The 24776-nt window shown below is 40.5% G+C and overlaps 1 protein-coding gene across 1 annotated transcript in view; it reads right to left on the bottom strand.

The window, feature by feature from the left end:
* LOC108710333 (RING finger protein 112) overlaps positions 1-24776 on the bottom strand; it is a 50917-nt gene that overhangs the window by 4683 nt on the left and 21458 nt on the right. Inside the window, exons 4-11 of the mRNA XM_041585608.1 lie at positions 20263-20400; positions 18546-18650; positions 13914-13955; positions 10205-10249; positions 6864-6950; positions 6328-6445; positions 757-863; positions 614-667 (exon numbers count right to left, since the gene is read on the bottom strand). Coding sequence (XP_041441542.1) covers positions 614-667; positions 757-863; positions 6328-6445; positions 6864-6950; positions 10205-10249; positions 13914-13955; positions 18546-18650; positions 20263-20400 — 696 coding nt within the window. The remainder of the gene's footprint in view (positions 1-613; positions 668-756; positions 864-6327; positions 6446-6863; positions 6951-10204; positions 10250-13913; positions 13956-18545; positions 18651-20262; positions 20401-24776) is intronic.

The raw sequence follows: 24776 nt of genomic DNA, 5'->3' as shown, positions 1-24776 counted from the left end.
CTGCAAAGAGTCAGAAGAAAAAGGCAAATAATGAAAAAAACTATAAAAAATGAAAGACCAGTTGAAAAGTTGCTTAGAATTGGCCATTCTGTAACATACTAAAAGTTAAGTTAAAGGTGAACCTCCCCTTTAAGAGACCGAGCCTTCCATACTATTTATATACAGGCCCAGCATTGGCCTGTGTGGGGCTATGGAGCAGATATGGATGCAGAAATGCAAATATGTGCATTTGCTCACTGATATCTGTTTAATTTAGCTCCACACAGGCCCACGCCGTACCCCTCAATGGAGCTACAGGAAGGAACATGTGACAGCAGGTCTGCTCTCCTCCGTCTGTGTGTTGATCTGCTTGGTGTGCCCCTGCCCTAGCAATGCTGCTGTTTGGAAATTATAAACAAAGGAACAAAATATACTGCACTCACAGCATAAAAAACAAAGGTATTTTGCATTGAAAATCCATGTGTATGTTTCAGATGTCGTTTGTCACAGAGGTCACTATTTGAACAATTTGATTTTCCATAATTATATGTTTGTTTTTTGATGCCAGGACCTGTGTGTTTATTTGTCATAAAAGTTGCCTTATACATTTCCTAGATGCAAATAAAGTGCTTACCTCTTGTGGGCTAGAGAAGTTATATTTTAGGCTCTGAAAATGACCTATTGTCCCCTGTGAAACAAGAAAACACTGTTCTGTTTTGGGTTCAGTTTAAAGTTCTCAATGCATATTCCCTCCCACAAACCCCCTTTAGCACAAACCTTCATCATCTCTGCCATTTGAGCCCCAGTCATGGCTGGGAATTTGGGTCTTTCCAACAAATCTTTTATATAACTTGTCAGACAGTCACGAAAGTCTTTATCCATATCTGTAAAGTAACAAAAGAGAGTATTCTTAGTGTATAGGGTGCCACCTGGCCTGTAAAAATTATGCCTGATGCCAATATTATTAAAGGAGACATTTTGTGTAAAAAAAAAAAAAAAAAAAAAATAAGAACGTACCAGTGCATTATACTCATTTAGCTATATAAGAATTGTGCAAAATTTCTGCAAAAACCCTAATAATCCCTCCCTTCTCTTCCACTTCCTGCTCTCTGAATTCCCAGGCTGTGCAGGGGAGCCTGGCAGCTCACTGCACTGTAGGACAGGAACCAATCAGCAGCTAGCAGGACCTGATAGGGAACTGAAGCCTGTCTGTGCTTGTGTGACTGCAGGACTGTTAGGACACGCCCACCTCTCATTTGAAACAGGGACCAGAGAACATCTATAGGGAGCTCCAATAAAGGGGCTAATTTTAAAGATAATGTATTTTTAGCACCAGGTAAAAGCAACACCATATATTGCTTATAATTGCTTACAAAACTAGGTTTTTTTTAATTTATCCTATATGTCTCCTTTAAAAGAGAAAAATATAGGTAGGCCAGTATGTTTTTTCCAGATAACGTAGAGTCGAAAAAGAGTTATTGCTTACAGATTTAGTAGTATGATGCAAATACAAGTACCATATTTAACCCACAACTTTTGCTATATTACATGAATGACTGTCAATAAAGTTATAACATAAAGGTCTATACTGAATTTACCCCACATACTCCCTACAGGTGAAATCTCTATCAGTGCCAGAGACATTTAGAACTGTAGTTCATGTTGGTGTGATTGAAGAACATATTCCATCCATTTTTAAAACAAAGAAAGCCCCGTATTATGCCATTAAAGGGGTTGTTCACCTTTAAATTAACTTTTATTATGATGTAGACTGTGCTCTTTTGAGAAAATTTGCAATCAATCTTAATTTTTTATTATTCTTTTTTTATTTTTAATATATAAATATTAGGGTTTACAATGACAGTTGGTCTGGTCACAAAGATACATGTATTGGGTTTTCATAGACATTCTATGTTTAAAATATATGTATGTTTTTCTATGGATTCATCTTAATAAGTGCTGTAGTATAAATGTATGTTTATAACTTGGATAGAAAGAGTTATTTTTATAATTCTATTCAATGTACCACCTAAAGTGCTACCCCATTGAATGGTCAGTGTGTTCTGTCAAATGTGATCCTTTATTGCCCCCAAGAAGTTTAAAACTTTTGGGAAAAGGACACAAACTATTTTGGCATGAGAACTTATTTAGACTTGAACCCGCCTGATGGGAAGATCTAAAGGGTCTCAGTACATCTCAATTGAGCTGAAATGATATATATAAACTAACCCTTCAATATAGGAACTTAGAGAGAACATATCATCAAACAAACAGAGAGAATACAATCAGAGAGAGAGAGAATACAGCAAGGAACAGACCATCAAGAAACTAAATGAATACTATCATAAAAGACTTCTCTCTCCCACTATCCATCATATAGTGACCATTTTTGACTGATGAATTATTAGTTATACAGGAGCAATTCACTTGGTTAAATGGCTCTGCAACTAACTTTTTAATATGTCAGCAACCTGCCAATAGTTTACTCTTTTTAAAGGTAGAGGACACGAAAATTTAGAACCACTGGGGGTGGCAAGGGAGTGGCACCCCCAGTGATTCCAACTGATTACTACTGACCCTGGGCTGATGCTCCTCTTCTTAAAAAATACAATGGCCTGGGTTTTCCCCCTCAGTAGCACACAACCATATTTCCTAGCATTCTCTATGCCACTCTGGGCAAGCTAATGCACAGTACAGATATTCATCATCAATTTATGTGCTGCACATGTGCAATTAGAGGCGATTTCTGGAACACAGGGAGAATATGGCTTTGCATTACTGGGGTGATACATTTTTTGAAGAAGAGGAGCGCTGGACCAAGATCAGAAGTATGCAGCTAGAATTTATGGGGGGAGGGGTAGCAACTAGGAAGCCCAGACACCCCATTAGCCAGACTATGCCATAGAAGAGCGGTCACAGAAGAGGGACCTAAAGGGTCAATAGCCCCTGTTTTTAAATATCCTACTGGTTGAAAATCCCCTGGCTATGGGCCTAATTTAGAGTTTGGAAGGGGAGTGTTTTCATCTCCAGGTAAAAGTGTTATCTGGCAATTCCAGATTTGGCCAGGCAGGGCCAAGTCAAGCCGGCCGGGCACCCTAGGCAACCTGGCTGGCCACCCCTCTCTCCCTGCCGTGCGCACAATCGAATGAACAGTAGCAGAGGAAGAGAGTGCAGGAAGGAGAGAGCGGAAGAGGGGAGGGAGGGGAAAAAGTTGAGAGCTTCAGAGGGGAGGGAACACAGACTAGGGGTAGGCAGAAGACACTTTAACAGGTACCTGCCCAGTGCTCCCCTATTGTTGCGCCCTAGGCAGGCGCCTCTTTTGCCTACCCCTAGTTCCGGCCCTGTGGCCAGGAAAGTTCAGTATCTACTTAGTCTAGAATTTCTAAAGGAGAGGCACCACATCTCTTTGGACATCCACTTCAGGAGAGAGTAGGTGTTGCTAGGAGTGTGAGACTTAGGCCTAAATAAAGGAAAGGTCCCAAGGACAGTGAGGCCCTTGGTGAAGTCATGGATACAGAGACCCCATGTATTATGTGTTTAGATAGTGGCAGGTGTAGCTTCTATAACAGTAGACTCTAGGAGTGTAAGTCAGTTAGGATTGAGCTAAAAAGAGCAGTTCTGAGCTCCAAAATAGGAGTGACAGTTTTGGAGGTATCTCTCCCAGGCCATATTGCCATGGTGTTGGGATCCCAGTGGATAGGGAATCAGGACAGAGAATTCTATGTAGGTGATCTAAGCCACTATGGGGTGTTGCAGATGTGAAGTAAGATTCCTGCAAAGTCTTTTCTAGGGGAGTGTCAGCCTGTATTACGCTCAACATTTGGGGGGTAATTTACTGAAACTCAAGTTTCTCTCATATTTTTATTAAACCAAGCTGGACCAAACGCCCATCCACAATTTTATCTTGTTTATCAATAAAATAACTCGAAAAAGTCAGGTCGGGAAAAAACTCGATAAAATCAAGCAAAAACTCAAATCGTACAAATTCTTCAGATTTGACACCCAAATCGCTCCATTTTTTCAGATTATTGGACAAAACCCAGCACAGATCACAATATCTTCATATTGTAAAAGAGACCTCTGCCATTGACTTCAACATGACCTCTACAGGTTCTTGAAAAATTTTAGTTTTTTTTGTTCCTTTAAAAAATTGAGTGTTTGCCCAAAAAGCCTGACCAGAAACACCCCCTTGGTGTTGCCTGTACCACTTGCCTCAGAGAAGCTGTGTTGTGAGTAAACTTTGTGTATGTTCAGTAAGCTCTTTCTGTTTTGTTGCAAGAACCTATGGCCTATGGTGCCCTCTGTCTTTATTTGTTAAAACATCAGCGAGGGTGTGGTACCCTACCACCCTCACCTTCCTCATTCACTTAGCGAAAGCTTATTCTGGGTAAGAGAGTCCAGTGTGACCCATGTTCTTCTGGTACTAGTCTGGGAAGGCAGTTATTGAGCAGATAAAGAGGTTACATTCAAATACTAGCCCTCAAATAAAACCCACAAAGGATAAGATACTAATGGACAACTACAACGTACATGCACAATATCTCTCTCACTAAAATTGGTGACTGCAGCAGTGTTGTTTCTAAAAAGACCAGGGACACGGGCCTGCAACGAAGGCTATGTATTAGAAATGGGACCTCTCTGTATTATGTTAAAGTGATACTGACACCAAAAAACTACTTTTTTAAATATGAATGTACATTAAAAGTTACCTATAGGTCATGTTGATCATTTTTTTGCTGAGAGGTTTGTTTAACTAATTTTATAAGTAATTGTTAGTTGAAGTTTCTAAACCTGACTGTTTTGCCAACCTGATTGTCCCATCTCAGACTGTCAGTTAAAGTTTCTAACAGACTCCTGCTGCACAAATACGGCAGCCCCCTCATATAGGAACATGGGGCATCAGACAGGTAATGTAAAAGCATTGTGCAAATACTTTATGGCAAAGTTATAAGTACTTTTCAAAGGAAATATTATGATAGATGTAAAAAAGAGTTTAATTTCTGGTGTCAGTATCTCTTTAAGTTCTCATGGAGCATTGATACATGCTGCACACTGGCTGCAAAGTCAATCTAAATGTTACCAGCTTTCAGATGTGTGTATGGAAATTATTCAGCGATTATACTTTATTCTTCAGTACATTCTACATGTGTGGGGCCTGTTATCCTTAAGTCTGCTAAAAAATCAGTAGGGACCTACAGGGTTAATGTGCCCCTGTGGCTTTAATTCCCTACACTTCCTGATCTCCCTAGTTGCTGGGCAGATTCCCATGTAGCTAGAGGTAATTTGCATAGATATGCTATTGGCCAGGAGGCGCTGTGACTGCTTCCTGTCACACTCTGGTATAGTGAGTGAGAAGGGGCGGATCTTCTTCTTTGGCTGCTGGATGCTGATTCAGCTGGGTGTGCCCAGTGGGTCTGGGTACAGCAAGGCCCAGAAAGCCATGTGCCTAGAGGGACCAGTACCTCTAGAGAGATAAGTCGGGGAGCAGGGACTCCGTGAATGAAGCTAGTGAGTGGCAGGGATATATCTGTAATAGACTCTCTAGGAGAGTGAGATAGAGAGTACAGAAAGAAAGGACAGCTTGGCTCCACCTAGGAGGGATAGCAAGGAGGTAGCTCTCCTCTCAGGCAGGACTGGCCTTTAGTATAGGGACACAGACTAATAGGGAATTAGGGCTAGTGAGTTCCCTGATCCAACGTGTGAGGATCCAGGTCACTGTGCTGTCTCTGGAGGAAAGTCCCCGGCATCTACCTTGAGAGCTCTGTGTGAGCAGGTGTGCCTGTATATTCTGCATCTACCTCTGTCAGCTCTGTGTATACTGCTAATGCCTCTGTACTTATGTAAGTAAACCTGTGGATCATTTGTCTTGGTCAAATAAAAGTTATTTTGTTATATTGCAAGAACCTCCTGGCACACATTTTTTCCTGTTTTGTTGCACAGTAGCATGAGAGTTGTAGTTGCACTACACCATTCCTGAAATCTTCCATTTAGCGTAGGCCCTAGCCTGCAGAGTCACATGTAACCCATGCTCTAACATTAACTCCTTTGGGTCTGGATAGCCCAAATAAGTGTTACATAAATATTAAATAAACCCAATGAGATAATGTTTTTACGCCAATAAGTATGAATTTTATCTCAGTTGGGGTCAAAAACAAGGTACTGTATATTATTACAGAGAAAAAAATTTGAATTATGACCTTCCCGTAATACAGAGCTTTCTAGATAACAGATTTCTGGATAACGGATCCCATACGGTTATATACTCATTCTTGCAGTCAACTACCCCTTACAAAAATAGTTGCAGACGATAATGGAAGATAAGAGGAAGAGGTGGGGACCAGACATTACCTTTAAGCCTTCCTTTGTCACTATTACCAATCTCTTTTCCAGGATGTGGCATCAGGAAACATTTGGTATTGGGATTTTCCAGGGGGTTTAGAACTGTGCTGTTCCGCTTCTTTAGGGTCTAGCAAGGGAACAATGTTTATTGTGCCAACCAAAAATATTCACAAACCCTAAGAAACAAAACAATGCCTACATATTTGTCAGGTGAGATTGCTCCAGTATACTCCAGCAACAATCAAGCTGCAGATCACTGATTAGGTGAAAAAATACTAAGTAAAAAAGCACTAGGCCTTATCTTTGGCATAAATAAACACTTTTTCACTTAATTGAGTGTGATTGTTACTAGATTTTAAGGTTTTGGATACTAAATGATAGATACTGTATTATTTTTATTTTGCTCTATTTTGCTCAAATCAATCAAAGCAGATAGACCAACATTTCTTTGCAAAAAGACCATTGTGTGTTATTGTTTTTATAGGTGTTGCAGAAACAACAGTGTCTTGTCTTTACAGAAGGCAGTGAGCACATGATAACATTACCTCTGCTTGTTTTTTCAAGTACAATTCGGCAGTTTCACTTCTACAGTCTTCATAATCCTGCCAGTCCCGGACCACAATATCCAGATACTGTAATATAAAACAAAGTCTGAATAAGAGATCTAGATTACAATAGAATGATGTATACATCAGGCATAGAAATGACATAGAAATACTGACCAGAACAAGAGGTAAAAGTGACCGTGATCATTAGAGTTTACAAACTAAAAATGACAAGTGGTTTGATTACTTTTCTTGCTATATTTTGCAAAATACACATACATCTTGCTACAGTTTTCTCTTGCTACATTTGCCTATCTCCACTTTTCTTTTTATCTCTCATCTTGAGTATATTCCATTATCCATCCCTTCTGTTCTTCTGCATATTCAGCCAGGGAATTCTTTGCAGGCCAGAGTCTAATACTTATTTGGAATTGTTTCTTTTAGCATAGGGAAGTGAGCTCTGTATAGTGATTGGTAGGAAGAGTGTGGAGCAAACTATGACTCAAGGGGGGTCATTTATCAACACTGGGCAAATTTGCCCATGGGCAGTAACTCATGGCAACCAGTCAGATTGCTGCATTCATTGTTCTACTTGCAGCTGGCTTCAAAAAGGTAATCACTGATTGGTTGCTATAGGTAACTGCCCATGGGCAAATTTTAAATGAGCCCCAAGGTGTGTGGATGGACTGGAGTGTGTGACCAAAATCTAGATGGTTGATATACATGGGCAGCATACAAAGTCAAGAAATTAAAGGGGTTGTTCCCTTTTTTAAAGGTGGAAGCTTTTATTTAATTAAAAACAATGCAATAAATGAACAGATGTGTCTAACTGGTCATGTATCATTACATACTGTCATTAGTAATTTGGAAGATACAGGGTAGGCTTCCATAAATGCTGGTAAGGTTTATTCATAACAGTTCACCTGGACCTAATTCCTATCAGGTATTACACACTTTGTCAGATTTACATGATGTACCTTAGCTTCATGAATCAGTTAGTCAGATGGAGTGGACCACTTAGTGACAACTGCATATGTAAGACTAGGGTTTCTCAAGGTATGGGAGAGAAAACCAAACTGCACTTTGTGTCTTTCATTTAGAGAGACCCTCACATGAGATAAAGGTAGAATTTTGTATGCAGTTCCCCCATATACTCAATCCTCTGGCATAAAGCCATACGTATCTAGGTAGAACATATTGATAATATAATGTTGGAGATAGGTAGCAAACTAGATGGTACGAGCTGCATTTGTCCAGCCACTTTTAGTTGGGAGGGAACCAGTTTTTAGGAAATGGTTAAGGGATATGTAACATTACCATGAATTACCATGCCCCAACTTACCCACCCCCCAAACTTGGGTGGATCTAGTACCCATAACAATAGATGCATAACTTGGTTATAAGTGCACTTGCCAATCCAGTCATATGATAACTTCAAACCATATACTGTATTCTAGTAGCAGTATCTGCCTGAGCTATGGTAATGGTGTAGGTTCAATACAACATAAGGGGTTATTAGTTTCAGGACATACCGTGGTGGTCTCTTAGGGATAGTAAGCATACCCTCTAATAGCCATATTCAGAGGGCAGGTAGCGAGCTGCACAGTACTGTGCAGTTACATTAACGTGGTTGTGGTATGATTTAGGAAAATGTCTGGGGGTGTTGTGCAAATTCTAACCAGGGGCATTTGATGATATTTGTCATCCTGAGGCCTAATGAATGTGCCAGAGTGAGTCGAGGGGGGATCGATTTTTGCAATCCCTGCTGTCTAAGGAAAGTTTCTGAACTCGCCTCATGGCAGCAGTGCCCCTGGTCTTACCTATCTCCATGGGCAGGATGCAAGCATTCATAATACTAGTAGTCCTTTTGGGGTTCCAGGTGCAGGAAATAGACAGCATAGGAAGGCTATTCAGTTAAGGTGCATCTCCACAGTCTACAGTGAAATACCGTCTCTCTCCATTCATTGCTATGGGATTTTTAAAGGCGTATTTATCAAATGGTGAACTTCATTCTTTGATAAATACGCCTTTAAAATGAATGGAGAGAAGCGGTATTTCACTCTAGGTTATCTCTAACTTCACTCTTTGATAAATATAACCCTAAATCTCTTCTATCGTCTTGATGTAGGGCACCTTGGCCTTCTAGGATACAGTCTTGTTGAACATGGTTCCTCATTTTCCGGAGGCCCACCATCTCCCTTTTGTGAGGAGGAGACAGCTGGAGGTATGTTTTTTCCTTTAGAGACAATTGTTCAGTTACTTGGGGTGGCAGAGTACAATCTTATGTTCCATTTTTTGTCTGAGATATGCCTAATGGTAAGGGAACCACCTTAAAGTGTGAAGCATTGCAGGTTATGCTGTGTCCATCATGGGTGGCTGTGACAGTGTTTACTTTTCATGCAGTGACCTGGTATGGAGTTGGGCTGTATGTCTCTTTTGTAAGACAACCACAGTGTCATCCTTTTGCACAGAGGAATACTGAGCATGGCGTCTTTGATCCACATAGCATTTCATTTTCTCTTTTTTTTTAAGTCTGTGTTCCTTATGTGTGAGTCTGTTTGTGGTTAACTGGTACTTGTAACTGTAATCTCTGGAAGTTGAGTGCAAATTGGTCTGTTGAAGATAAGTTGTTCTGGAGAGATATTAGTTGTGACATTAGGCGTGTTTCTGTAGTTATACAAGAACTTGTATAGTGCCTGTTTTAGGGGGATTTGTTCCAGCTGAGCAGCCATAACTCTTTTACCTAGAGTGCTCACGAATCACCGCCTAATGGTTTTAAAAATTAGTGGTGAGTACAGCTTTCCCTTGTTTGATGTTGGGGGTGGCCCAGTGACATTAAAGGGTGGGGCTGATGATGGCAAGTGTAGAACTGATGACGTGGTGATTACCAATTGGCTGATCACAATGTCATTAACTCTAATGTCCTGTCCAGATTTCCTAGTTTGGAAATCTGGACGGGCTCTTTTCACCCAAATAGTCCATCCAAAAACCAGGCTGAATATTGCTGAATTATATGCAGCAGTAATATCTTGTGTGTCTTAGGACAGGAGCTATTAGTAACTTGGTTCCTTATATAAAGGCCTAGTTTATATCACAGTACTCACTTTGCAGGGTTAAATTTCCTTTTCCCGTCACCAGTTATTATATCTGTATTATTCAGTGTGTGCTTAATGCAAAGTTTACACATCCAGCCTGCAGTGGAGATCCAGTTTTATTCATTGCACAGTTCTCATTATTTCCTCTGCTTTCTCCCTCATGCCATTCCTCTTACTTCCTGTTCCTGTCTCATACCCAGCCTGCCTCTCTGCCATATGCAACTTAAACATGCAGACTACAGTTACCTTTTTATTCTGTGTTGGTCCTTGTGCAGCTTCATGCAAATATATCTGAAACATTAAGATTGTGTTAGCTGGTTCTCATTTCTTTACATAGATTATTTTAGCTATAATCCTGTTAAGCAATGAATAATGTATAAATTTAAACATTTACAGAAAAGTCTCTTAACATAAAGGCCTTGCTGTGTTCTGAATACTGTAACGTTCATTACAGCCTATAACTAAAGCCTTGATTAGACCAGGTTCAATTCCAGTTTCCACAGACTTCATTGAAAATCTCATGAGATGAGCTATTCAACAGTGATATTCAAGTGAATTGAATCTGAACCAATACAACCGTCTTAACTTATGTAAGTGATACCTGTTCCCTGCACAGTGGCATAGCTACAGATGACGCAGACCCCCATGGTCACACAGATGATCGGGTCATCCATGATGAAAAAAAAAAAAAAAATCGCAGGTGACCTACGATGCATGTGAAATCACGGGTCATTCAGGAAGACCTTGATGAAGGAAACAGAGTAGGTTTCTGATTTTCCTCTGCTCAGGAAAGATATCAGAAGCCTCAGATGCCTGTCTGCCTCCTATCACCTTCCTGAGCAGAGCAACATCCAAACACATATTCTTTCCAAAGGTATATCTTTTGACTGTCTGTGACTGTACAGTAGGGATGAGTCACTTTGTCCCGTTTTGCATCACCAAAAAATTCACAAAACTGCTAAAAGATTTGCGAAATGGTGAAAGATTTGTGAAATGCATTGAAAAGTGTGATGACTTTTTTTTTGTTCAGGCAAATTTTTTGTCCAAATGCATTAAATTCAATGGGAATCTTTTCTTATGGTGATTTGTTTTGTCCAAATGCATTAAAGGAATTCTGTTAGGATTTTTATGGTGTAGTTTTTATTTCTAAATTACACTGTTTATGCTGCAAATAATTCAATCTACCATATATAATCTCATTCCTAATAATGTATTTTTTTTTAGTTTATATTGGTGTGTAGGCAGTCATCTCAGGTCATTTTGCCTGGTCATGTGCTTTCAGAAAGAGCCAGCACTTTAGGATGGAAATGCTTTCTGGCAGGCTGTTGTTTCTCCTACTCAATGTAACTGAATGTGTGAGACATGGGTTTTTACTATTGAGTGCTGTTCTTATGTGTACCAGCTGTTCACCGCTTACCTTCCCATTGTTCAGGTGATGGGATGTTGGGGGGAAGGGAGGGGGTGATATCACTCCAACTTGCAGTGCAGCAGTAAATAGTAAAGTCACATGACTGGGGGCACCTGGTAAACTGACAATATGTCTAGCCCCATGTCAGATTTCAAAATTAGAAAAATCTGTCTTCTGTCTTTGTCTTTTTGGTCTGCTGGAGCAGCACTATTAACTTATGTGTTTTGAAAAATGTGAAAAAATGTTTTCCCATGACAGTATCCCTTTATGGTGACTTTTTTGTCTCAGCAACATTTTTGTCTTGGCAATTTTTTTATTGTGGTAAGTTTCTCGAAAAAATTTGCAGATGATGAAATGCAGAATTTCACCACTAATCCATGGCTGGCAAAAAAAACCACTCATTGCAACTGTATAATTACAGGGATAGACCAGCAGATGGTGCTGTTGCTACAAAATGCATTTATTTGCAGTTAATAAAAAACATAAATATCTATGAAACTGAAAAAAGCAGTAATAGTTCATGTAAATTGCAAAAGTGCTTAGAAAAGTGCCCTGTGAAAATATACTTAGTTTTTTTTAAGGTTTACTTATTCTTTAAATACCTATAGGTTTGAAATTACAAACACATCTTACTGCCATAGTTTAGTCTTCAATTTTCTATTTCATAAACTCTCCTCTCCTCCTGTTTCACCTGCTAATCTTCTACCATTCATATTCCCATTCCAAACTCATTCACTTTCTTCTCTGTAGCGTGTTTACATACCTTAATCTTTCCCCTATTTACAGTCATATAAAAAAGTTTGGGAACCCCTCTTATTTCTTTGGAGTTTTGTTTATCATTGGCTGAGCTTTCAAAGAAGCAACTTCCTTTTAATATATAACATGCCTTATGGAAACAGTAGTATTTCAGCAGGGACATAAAGTTCATTGGATTAACAGAAAATATGCAATGTGCATCATAACAAAATTAGACAGGGGCATAAATTTGGACACCCCAACAGAGATATGACATCAATACTTATTTGAGCCTCCTTTTGCAAATGTAACAGCCTATAGATGCCTCCTATAGCCTTTGATGAGTGTCTGGATTCTGGATGGAGGTATTTTTGACCATTCGTCCATAAAAAATCTCTCCAGTTCAGTTAAATTTGATGGCTGCCGAGCATGGACAGTCTGCTTCAAATCATTCCATAGGTTTTCAATGATATTTAAGTTGGGGGACTGTGACGGCCATTGCAGAATATTGTACTTCTCCCTCTGCATAAATGCCTTTGTAGATTTTGTAGTGTGTTTAGGGTCATTGTCTTGTTGGAATATCCAACCCCTGTGTAACTTCAACTTTGAGACTGATGCTGGAACAATTAGAGCAAATTGCGCTGATTGTAGAAGGATGTACAGATACACCATCTGCAGCAAGATGTTCTTGCAGGTCTTTGGAAGTGATCTTTGGGTTGTCTGTAACCATTCTCACAATCCTCCGCATATGCCGCTCCTGTATTTTCCTTGGCCTGCCAGACCTGGGTTTTACAGCAACTGTGCCTGTGGCCTTCCATTTCCTGATTACATTCCGTACAGTTGAAACTGACAGTTTAAACCTCTGAGATAGCTTTTTGTAGCCTTCCCCTAAACCATGATACTGAGCAATCTTTGTTTTCAGATCTTTTGAGAGTTGCTTTGAGGATCCCATGCTGTCACTCTTCAGAGGGGAGTCAAACAGAAGCACAACTTGCAATTGGCCACATTTAATACCCTATCTCATGATTGGACACACCTGTCTATGAATTTCAAGTCTTAACGAGCTAATCCAACCAATTTGGTGCAGCCAGTAATCAGTATTAAGCAGTTACATGCATTCAAATTAGCAAAATTACAAGGGTACCCACATTTTTGCAGAGCCAATTTTCCAACACCCCAGTACTCAGATGTTCCTGGGAAATGAAAGACATACCACGGTTATCTTTTTTGTTGAAAGTGGAGTAAATTATTATGCAGGCTGAGAGGAGTTCCCAAACTTTTTCATATGACTGTATTGTTTATGTTCTCCTGTTTCCCTTCAATCAATTTGATTTAATTATCTTGGTATTATTCATAGTTCAGGGATATAATCATGCTTAAAACGTTCCACAGTGGATAGCAGCTGTTTCTACATGCAAACAGAAAAAATATGACTTAAAGGAGAAATGAAGGTAGAATCATTGGGAGGTATCACCTCCAGCAATTCTAGCAGCTTACCTCCAACCTCTGTAGTACTATTATATGGAGCACAGTGCTGCCATCTTTTCTTCGATGACAGCAATTACTTTTGGCTACCTCTGGCAGTGCGCATGTGGAGTAGAGTAAGATCAGAATCTACAGAAGAATCTACTGTGTTTGGTGCATTTTCCAAGAAAAAGGAGTGCTGGCCTGAGGTTTCAAGTAAGTGATTTTAACAAATTGGCAGCCCCTAATGATTTTACCTTTTCTTTTCCTTTGAAACAACAAAATAACACACAATTGAAATGTTTTGGTTTTGATGCAATATTACAGCCCTGTATTACAAAGTCTTACCTCCACTTCTTTCTCATCTATTCTTTTACTCACATTATAGATCTGAAACATTCAAAAACAAACATATAAGTTAGATTTTAAAGGGGAACTATCGTGAAAATGAAAATTTAATATAAACTTCAGCATGCTGAAATAAGAATACAATCAATTGAAAATTCTGCATAGTTTCTCAAATAATGAAGTTTATGTTCACTATTTCTCTCTCAGCATCTGTTTCTCCTTATTCTGTCTTGTTGCAGCAGTTGGGTGTCATTGACAGTTAGATCCAATATATCTTATAGGCAGATGTATTAGAGCTCACTCAAATAACCGATTCCAGTACAAACAAAATCTAACAAAATAACTGCCTTTTGCACAAATTCTGCATGTGGAGAGACATGATGTCTGGTGATTTTAATAGAGTGAGCTCTAATACATCTTCTGGGCAAAAGGAGCCCCGATCTAATTGTCAGTAAATATCTGACACCCAACTGCTGCATAAAGACAGAATGAAGAGAAACAGATGCTGAGAGAGGGATAGTGAAGATAAACTTGATTATTTCAGAAACAGTATAGCCTTTTCAATTGATTTTATTTAGAAAGTTAATTATTTCAGTATGCTGAAGCTTATATTAGGTTTTCACAATAGTTCCCCTTAAACAGTATAAAAGAAACTGTTGGACTTATATACTGTGTTAAATACTTTTCCTTTCCTTAAAATTACCTTAAAAAGTCTAAAACTGTCAAAAAGTCTATGCAACTCATTCAGATGTGAGTCCCTTTATAGTCCTAACTTATGTCAAACTTAAAGGCAGTTTAAGTTCCTAAAATAGGCCTTTGCATCTGTTCCCATCCCTTAAAGGAGAAGGAAACCCCCAGGGCGCTAAACCCCTCCCCCCCTCCCCTGTGCTGCCCCTCCTCCCCCCTGGCCTACCTCTCCCCCTGGGCAAATGCCCCTAACTTTTTACTCACCCCTCTGCGCAGGTCCTGTCCACGGAGTTCGCAGTCGCCATCTTCTCCCACGCGCGTCTTCTTCCTGCTCTGACCGGCGTCTTCTGGCGCATGCGCAGTAGGAACAGGTACCGGTACGGCTCTACTGCGCATGCGCTGAATGTCACGAAGTGAAATCGGAAAACTTTGTGACATTCGGCGCATGCGCAGTAGAGCCGTACCGGTACCTGTTCCTACTGCGCATGCGCCAGAAGACGCCGGTCAGAGCAGGAAGAAGACGCGCGTGGGAGAAGATGGCGACTGCGAACTCCGTGGACAGGACCTGCGCAGAGGGGTGAGTAAAAAGTTAGGGGCATTTGCCCAGGGGGACAGGTAGGCCAGGGGGGAGGAGGGAGGGGGGCAGCACAGGGGAGGGGGGGAGGGGTTTAGCGCCCTGGGGGTTTCCTTCTCCTTTAAGCACCCAGTACTTAATTTTCCCTGTATCACTGAAGTCAGTGCATTATTGGGCAATTCTCTCACAGACAGGAGACTAATGAGAAATTGCACCCCTGTGCTTACTTGTCAATATGACAATTTTCTACCCTGCAGTCCCTTTTCCTACAACTAAGGAAAGGAACAAGTTTATTGTTCCTTATCCTTAAGATCAATCTTGCCGCCATCCAACCGCAACTTCCCCCTGAAATGCGCATCTCTTATGTCTTAGGTATCCTTTATTAAACCTGTGGTATATTACTGGCCAGGATTGGACTGGGCTGGCAAGACACTGGGAAAGAAAGGGGAGGGAGATCCACAAAGCATCCTAAAAGGGTATGTGTGAACTAATTCCCCCTGGTGTGTTGGGACCTCCATCGGAAAGCTAAGGGATTCAAGGCATCCAATCATTCATATTTTTATGTACAGTAGCCTGTGTGTTGTAGTTCCACTACTTCCTTAAGGGAAAGCTTCCACTTAGCGAAGGCCCTGACCCTGATGTGTGAGTCGCAGTGTAACCCATGCTCATACCATTAGCTGGACACTAACTATTTGTGGCCTACCTAGCCCAGATTAGCGTTACATGTGTATTAAACGAACAGATGTATCTTTGGCCATAGCAGAACACATAATAGAAAAACATGAGGCTAATGAATTTTTTGTCTCATTTCATGGAGAAAGAAATTAGGTAGAAGAAAGGGAAATGTTGACAGACTGTTATCTAAAAAAAAAATTAAGTGAATGTTTACTCTAAATACAGTCAAACCATTGGGTTTGAATAAGGAATGTGAAGTGAAAACATTCATAGACTGGCATGGAAATTATGCGATATAAGTTATTGATATTATGATAAGGTTGATCCAGTTGAAAGTTAATAGCCAGTGTTATTATTATTATTCATGAATTCATTTATACCTTCTTTTATTAAAAATTCTGGAGATTAATGTAGGTGTATTTGGGTGTAGATATGTGGAGTTTTGTAGTTTTTTTTATTTAGAGTGGGGAGAGACAAGATTATTTATTAGTTAGAACCATTCCATCAAACAGTATATTATATAATAGATTAATTGTGAACTAGATATTAAGGACTAGAGTGAATAAAGTAGCCCCTCTTGTAAAATATAAGGATATTATAAGTTACCGAGGAGTTTCATGACCATATAAAAGTACGAGGCCGAAGGCCGAGTGTTTTTCTACAGATCATGGAACTCCGAGGTAACTTCTAATATCCTCATATTTTGCAACTGGGGGTACTTTATTTATTATAATACACAAGTTTCAGTGAGTCATGTGACAGAAATGACATCAGAACTCACCATTTATAACTGATGACATCAGAACTCACCGTTTATATCATTTACAAGATATTCATAGCTTTTGTGTATTATATGTATATATACAAATGGTCAGTTATTTATATAGATGGACGTGATTCTATGGTGAACGAATACTTACAAAGAATGGATGTTTCATTATATATTATTTGATCCTTTTTGTTTACTTTTGTATCCTTCTCATATGAAGTAGATACGTTATTTTTTATGCGTTACAAGATATATTTTTTTATAGTTTTCCCCACATGTACATATTTACGGGGTGTCTCACTTATTTACTTATGTACATATTTATATGCTTTTCACATATATTCACATATTTACATGTGTTTCACATATATTTTGTGTATTCATTATAATATTTATACATGTTTTCACTGAATGGTATGGAATTTATGACTGGACCATTTTTGGGTTATTTATAGAGGTTTTACGATTCATACATTTTAATCAGAGGTATGTATATATAGACTATTGGGATAGAGTTAGTATACTTTTAAGATGACACTATAGGGGCATATTTATCAAGGATCGAATTTCTAAGAAATTCGACCATTGAATTTGAGTACTTCGATAGTCAAAGTATTTTTTCCAGCGAAAACGGCCGCATTCGATCTAAGTAAAAGCGTACGATCGAACGATTTAATCCTTCGAATCGAATGATTCGAAGGATTTTACAAACAAAAACTTAGGTTCTAGGAGGTCCCCCATAGGCTAAACAGCAATTCGGCTGGTTTAAGGTGGCGAAGTGTCGAAGTCGAAGTTTTTTAAAGAAAAACTTTGAAAATTCGACCACTCGAAAATCGTTCGATTCGAAAGGATTAAATCGTTCGATCGTACGCTTTTACTTCGATTGAATACAGCCATTTTCGCTGGAAAAAATACTTTAGCTATCAAAGTACTCAAATTCAATGGTCGAATTTCGAAGTTTTTAAACTTCGAAATTCAATCCTCGATAAATATGCCCCCTATGTAAGGGGTTTACCACGTGTTACTAGTTTAGCTCTGAAGAAGTGCCGTTGGTTGTGGGCACGAAATGCATAGGTTGATCTACACGAACATTGCCACTGTATCCCATTGTTTGCTACAATAAAGCCATTTTTGGATGAAGATTTTCCGTCTCTGAAATTTCTCCGGCTGAGTGCCCATGCACTGAACTAATTTTATGTTGTGTTGTCATGGGAGTTGCGTACCTGTATAGTTCTTGCGGGATGCCGCTGGAGGAGAGACGAGCTTCGGCAACGCTGGATGGGTAAGCTCTGCTTTTTATATTTTCCCGCATTTGCATTCCACTTACATCATCACACTTGCACTTTTGGCCTCCATAACTGGTTGAAAATCTGCCCAATATCAACTTGCCTGGTCTGAAAATCATGTCATATGGGAACCGCATTGGTGCATTAATACCAGGGTCAGACTGGGGCATCCAAGTCCAAACAGGACTGCCATAGAAGGGCCCTTTTCCCAGCATCCAGTGTCTAACCTAGACATGATGTCACAGTGGCCCAGTCCAACACTGATTAATCCAGTGTATTCTCCAGTAGTGCTGCATAGATGCCCATTATGACCTGATCATTAGTTCAGGGGCCAACCAGATCAGTATAATTTGGCCCAGAATATAGGGCAAAGATCTGCTCGTTTAGACCTTATACTGTATGGGCAGCTTAACTCTCTGATTTGCATGAAGATTTGTAATACTCCCTTATCTTGCAAGTAATTCATTGGGTATTGTGTTAGAATGGACTAACCAATGACCCTGTTCCTCTATTCCTGTCATAAGGAACTGCTTAGGGTGTTTTTTTGCCCTGCATCATATACCCGAAATGTCTGGTTTACGTGTAGCTAGCCTTTCAGGTTTAAGTTTGGTAGAACACACATCTTACACTTCAGTACTTACAACATGGGTACTGAGTAGCATGGCTGATGAAAACAACTTGATACTAGTATTTCTGTCTTTCTCAATGTCCATTAATTCCTCAGAGTCCAGGAGAAACAATGCCATCTAGGAGTAAAGCAGTGTTAATACATTAGTCCCATATCAAAGATCATGCCCAATATCTATTTTGGCTGGTTTGAAAATCACATCACATGGGAACCGCAGTTCATATAGACTGCAGACAACATACAAGGGGCAGTCTACAGTATATGAAAATAACATACTAAAATTTAGTATGATGGAAACATTGCTTGTAAGGGGGTAGACAAGTTGATCAGGTCTGATTGTGGGGGTGGTTGAGGCTGTATGAAAGAGTGTTAAATAGGAAATTGGTAATACTAGGTACTACTAGAATTAATACCAAGTGTAATGCATTCCACAGGCCACATGGGAAGGGAAAGGTATAAAAGGGGCAACAGGGAGATGTATAGTGGGCACTAGGTGTCCAAGGCAGAATAGGAATTTATAACTGACCACTAATTGCTCCAATGAGCAGGAGAGAGCAAGTAGTCTTCCAGTTGGATACTCCAATAGTGAGGGAACGGAGTGACAGTTGAGGGATAGGAATAGTCAGGTTTAAGAGGCCTTGAGCCGGAATCCACCTGGAGGCAATGTCTGCTTTGGAATAGCAAGGGGGCATTATTGAAGCATGTGGGGTTGCTGAGACATGGTGCAACATGGTGATCCCATAGTGGGCGGAAAGGAAGAAGTTTGAGACATGATAGAGAAGCTACTGTTATTTGTGCAATTTGTGCTGTGAACTGGAGTCTCCTTCAAAACTAAATATTGTTTGATGGGATGTTTTTATGCCCTGGTGTGCGTGAAACAATAAGCAGTTGTACCTGTGGAGGTGTGAATTCAGCACAGTAGTCACTACAATGATTGGCCCTTTAAAAGTCTCTGTCCATTTGCAGAACTCTAGGGGGAACAGACACTGAGGCTGCAGGGGTCCCAGTAAGGACAGTCATGGGGTAAATGGTGCAGGCATAGGGCAGACGGGGTATGGGAAATTTTTGTTATTGGGGTCCCAGAGGTGTGAAATACAGCACTGACTCCCCCCTATTTCTGCCTAGGATTTTTAGTATGGTGGTTTAACAGAGTATTTTAAAAAATAATGGCATATTCCTACCCATCTAAAGGTATTCCATGTGCAGACAGAATGGGTCTAAGGTAAAAAAAAAAAAAAAAAACGGGGGTGGGGGGCAGTTGTGGGAGCATGCCAAGCCTTAAGCGGGGAGGAAGGAAAAAGCCTGTGTAAAAAAAAAAAAGTCAATGCTTTGGTAATGGCAAACCTCTCCCCTTTTAAAATGCTACTGGCATGAGGGAGAATCAAGCCCATTTAAGCAGACGCCTTGGTCTGGAGACACTGACCCCATGACATGCAGTTTTGCAGGGAGGTACCAAATCAGAAAAAACTTGACCAGAGGTAAATATAGTTAGGACCACCATATAGGGTTTACCTTGATGTGGTATTGTGGCTTATCAATTTTATGATCATAATTTTGTAACTAAAAAATCCCATTTGTGAAACAGGGTGCAAGGGAATGTGCCTTTTTTGTATGGGCCTAAGGTAATGCAGAATGTTATTTCCACTCACTATTACAGATTTAAATTATCAAGGGATTTTGCTTATTTCTTGGCACATACAGTATTTAGTGAGTTATGGCCAAACTCGTACCTTCTTTCCATCTCTTTCCACAATAAAAGGCTCCCTCCAAATCCATACACCCTTTGTGGTACCGGAAACTCCAGATTTCAATTCAAAGCCTTTTAGGGTTTCATTTTCTTTCCCAAGACTGAATTCTGTCCCCTCTGCCTGCAGCAAATAAAAGCATTTTATTATAAGAAAATGCTTTTAAAAAAAAAAAGCGCACACAAGAGTAAACTCTCATAGTGTATCACCAATGGTATAATAACAAGATCTCAAAACCTGTTACCAAATCAATATACAGGTATACAATTGTGCATTAAACATTTTAATGATCTGTAAATATAGTGTGACATTCAGATAACTAAGACCATATGCCAAGGCACAGTTTGTAGCACAGAAATGGAGTCTGACACCACCTTTCACTTTTTAAATTCAGCTTGGCTGGCTTTTATTAGAAACAGAGTCAACCAATTTAGCATACTAACTTCACATAGGACAACGAATGAAGCATAGAATGGAAGATCCACCCTGCTCTCCTCCATTCACTCCAAGCACCCATTATCCAGCTTTTCCCAAAGCCAGTAAAACAAACACACAGCCTTACTTGCTGCAGAAATACACATTTTTCATGGAGTTTACTATTCACCAGCCAAATACTGGCGAAATACACACAAAATCATGTTCTTTGTAACCACATCTCTTACAATACAAAAGTACAAGCAATAAACGTATCAGGAGAAATTACGCCGACTGCTCTTGGATTCCAAAGCCTTTCATGAGGCTCTGCCCCACTTAATGAGGGAGCTTCCTTGACCATTGGCCTCATAATCTCTGTCGGGAGGTCCCTGCAACCAAGGTCTGACTGGGGGGGCCAGGGCCCACCGGGCCCCCCTCCACCCCGCTCACCTATTGTGACGTGGTGAGCCTCTTGGCGCCCATGCACAACCGGCACCACTTGGCGCGGCGCCAAAAAAAAACACATTTTTTCTTAGGCAATCCCAATATTGGGAGAAGGGGACTGGCCCAGCGGGGGCCCATGAGGGTCGGGGCCCACCGGGTTTTTTCCCGGTGTCCCGCCAGGGCCAGTCCGACACGACCTGCAACGTACTACTATGGGGCTCTGTGATAACTGATGGCCACCCTAACTATTGGCACTGGAGAGCTGAGCAAATTTGTTGCAATATTGCTTTAACCCAGTGGCGGAACTACCGGGGGTGCAGAAGGTGCAGCGGCACCAGGGTCCTTGCCCCTGCATCCCCGATGGGGCCCGCAACCCAGCAGAGAAGTAAAGTTGTTGTAGATCGCTGGGTTATACGCGCTCCTCCAGCGGCGCGCTGCACGTGACGTCACTGGCAGTGACGTCACCCACAGGAAACTCAACTCTGACAGAAATTTCTTCTCAAACTACGAACTGCAACTAGGACAACTCTCCCCAAACATCGCTGCCTCTAACTAACCTGACTTCCCCTCACCCTGCTGCTGCTGGTTATGAAAGCTCCGCGACATGCCACGGCCTCAGACTCTCCAATAAGGCTTCAGGTGGTAAGGGGGGGCGTCTCCCGGAAAAGGCCTGACACTTCCACACGACAACGTCACCGCCTGTGGAGCGCAAACATAAGCACAGCGCATGCGAAATAGACCAGGAGGATCGCAGGGTATGGAGTTCCAAACTGTGGTAAGTCCAAACGACGCGCAAGTGCATTGAATATGTTCTGTGTGCAGGCGTCTTGTAGCTTGCCTTATCTTGTAGGCAGGCGTATTCTAGCTAATCCTAAAGGCATTCAGTGTGCACGCGCTTTGCTATAACCTAGAGCCAGGGTTTGACCAAAAAGTTAGAATGAGCGTTTACCAGTGATGTCAGTGAGCTCAGCGGATCGCTTGAGGCTTCTGGGTTTGCTAACTCTCGCTAATGCCAAAACTGGATTCTTGTGCAGTAGTGGAAGGTACATGCCTGGCGCCCCCCAAGCTATGTGCCTACTCTGCCTACCCCTAGTTCCGGCCCTGCGTGTAGTAACCCACATTGCTGAGCTTTATGTACCCTGACAGCACCTTCCCAATCATCACTAACATTAAAGGGGTGGTTCACCTTCAGGTTAACTTTTAGTATTTTGTAGAATGGTAAATTCTAACCAACTTTTCAATTGGTCTTCATTTTTTTCTTTTAATGTTTATTTATTTCTCTTCTTCCGAGTCTTTCCAGTTTCAAATGGGGGTCACTGACCCCATCTAAACAATAATGTCTGGTAAGGCTATACATTTATTGTTATTGGTACCTTTTTTTTTTTTAAAATCAGGCTCTCTGCAATTCATATTTCAATCTTTCATTCAAATCAATTCATAGTAGTTAGGGTAATTTGGTCACTAGCAGCCAGACTGCTGAAATTGCAAACTGTTGAGCTTCTGAATAAAAAGCTAAATAACACAAACTGCAAATGAAAAAAAAATTAAAAAAACAATTGCAAAGTTTCTCAGAAAATCCCTCTCTGCACCATATTAAAGTTAATGTGAAGGTGAACGACCCCTTTATTGCTGCACTGATTAACCCTTGTCATTAACACAGTAAAAAATGTATTTCAGACTCCTGTGCTTTATCCTTTGAGTACAGGAATGGGACCTGTTATCCAGAATGCTCAGGACCTGGGGGTTTCCAGATAATGGATCTTTCCGTAATTTGGGTCTTCAAGTCTACTAGAAAATCATATAAACATTAAATAAATATAATAGGCTGGTTTTGCTTCCAATAAGGATTAATTATATCTTAGTTTGGATCAAGCACAAAGTACTGTTTTATTATTACACAGAAAAAGGAAATCATTTTTAAAAAGTTGAATTATTTGATTATAATGAAGTCTATGGGAGACTGTGTTTCAGTCCAATGCACGGGGGGGGGGGGTCAGTGTTGCATAGGGGGGCCCAGTTGTAAATTTACGTACCAGGGCACTTAGAGGTCTAGTTACGCCACTGCTTTAACCCTTTGCCTGTGAAGCACGTACGGGATTTGCAGAGGCGGCTAAAGCCGCCGAGGCAGAGTACATCCTTGGCAGAGACTTGGCAGCATTGACAGCAATGAGGCTGGGGGGCTGTCATGTCTGTCCTGAGACAGTATTGTCGCATGGCTGACCTTCTTCCTTGTGCTCCTGGCCCCGTCCACCAACTACCTGCTGTGCGACGATCTGCAGGCAGCTGGTCCAGGAACCCTCCAGCGATGGGATTGGTCCTCCTGCCCCAGGAACAGTAAGTGCCCCTTATTTGCACACTTACACATACATTTATACACTCTTACACACTCCTTTTAGTAAAGACCTTTGTTTGCATTTTGTATTTTGCACACATATATATACTTATATACACACTTACACACTGTCACACAACTTTTATAAGTATACACACGTTTACACAAAAAACTCACAAAGGGGTTTTTAGTTTTTTTACTTTTACAAATTTTTTATTTTTTTACCCCTAAAAACGGTTTATTTTGGCAGCGTGACTATTAAATAACCTGGCCACTAATTACACTGTCTGTTCACTTATTTTATTTCATTGATTTACACAATTTTTGTGGTTTTATTGCAATTTTATCATTAGTATAGTTTTGCTGTTTCGTGCTTTGGTATAGAAAGATGTATTTTACTTTGTTTGATCCATCAGAATATGTGTTTTTCAAAAATATATGGTTTTATGGGGGTCTTTACAGTTTGGGGGTCTTATGGCACATAACACACAGACGGGGTTCTGTTTTAAGAGTTGTCTTGCGTGAAAATTCATATGCACGTTTTTCATTTGGGGTCCGTACATACCACACATACTTTTGTAAATCTATGCATATTGGGCATCATTATTCAGCAGACCTCTGACATCCATATTTAGGTTGATTTTTCTTTGTATGTAAAATATTGTGTGTGATAAATGCGAGATCCTGCAGTATCTTTTTTCCCCACTGTGATACAAATATTACCAAAATGAGAGTGTAAGTGTATATAATGTATGTAAGTGTATAAGTGTGTAAGTAAAGGGTACTTACCGTTGCTGGAGCAGCAGGGATGATCTGGTCGCTGGAGGGTTCCTGTAGCAGCTGTCTGCAGAGTCTCACGCAACATGAAGTCATGGGGGTGGCCAGAACAACAAGGCAGACAGGCAGAGCAGCAGATGCGCAATCTGCTGCATCTGCTTCTTTAGGTTGGCCCTGCGGCAATCCTGTCACAGGACCGACATGACAGCACCCCAGTCTCATTGCCCAGGGGGCTGTTAATGCTGCCAACTCCCTGCAGAGGCTAAAGTCGCCGATGCACAGAGAATCGCTGATTTCTTACATTGTCAGTGCTTGGCAGTTATAGCCCTTGCCAGCACGTATGCTGTAAGTGCTTGGCAGGCAAAGGGTTAAGGTCATTTTTCAAAAAAATTCACCAATTTCTATAAAAAATTATAACTTTAGGAAAGAATTGCAACTTGGTAGTTTGGCATACAGAGATATTTATCCATTTTTGATCTGCTCTTTTTGATAATGCGTCGTTTTCTAGGGTAAACCTACTCTATGTGGAATG

Source organism: Xenopus laevis, chromosome 3L (assembly GCF_017654675.1).
Source record: "Xenopus laevis strain J_2021 chromosome 3L, Xenopus_laevis_v10.1, whole genome shotgun sequence".
Lineage (NCBI taxonomy): Eukaryota > Metazoa > Chordata > Amphibia > Anura > Pipidae > Xenopus > Xenopus laevis.
Note: the sequence above shows the minus strand (reverse complement) of the source record. Positions and strands in the feature narration are given on the sequence as shown.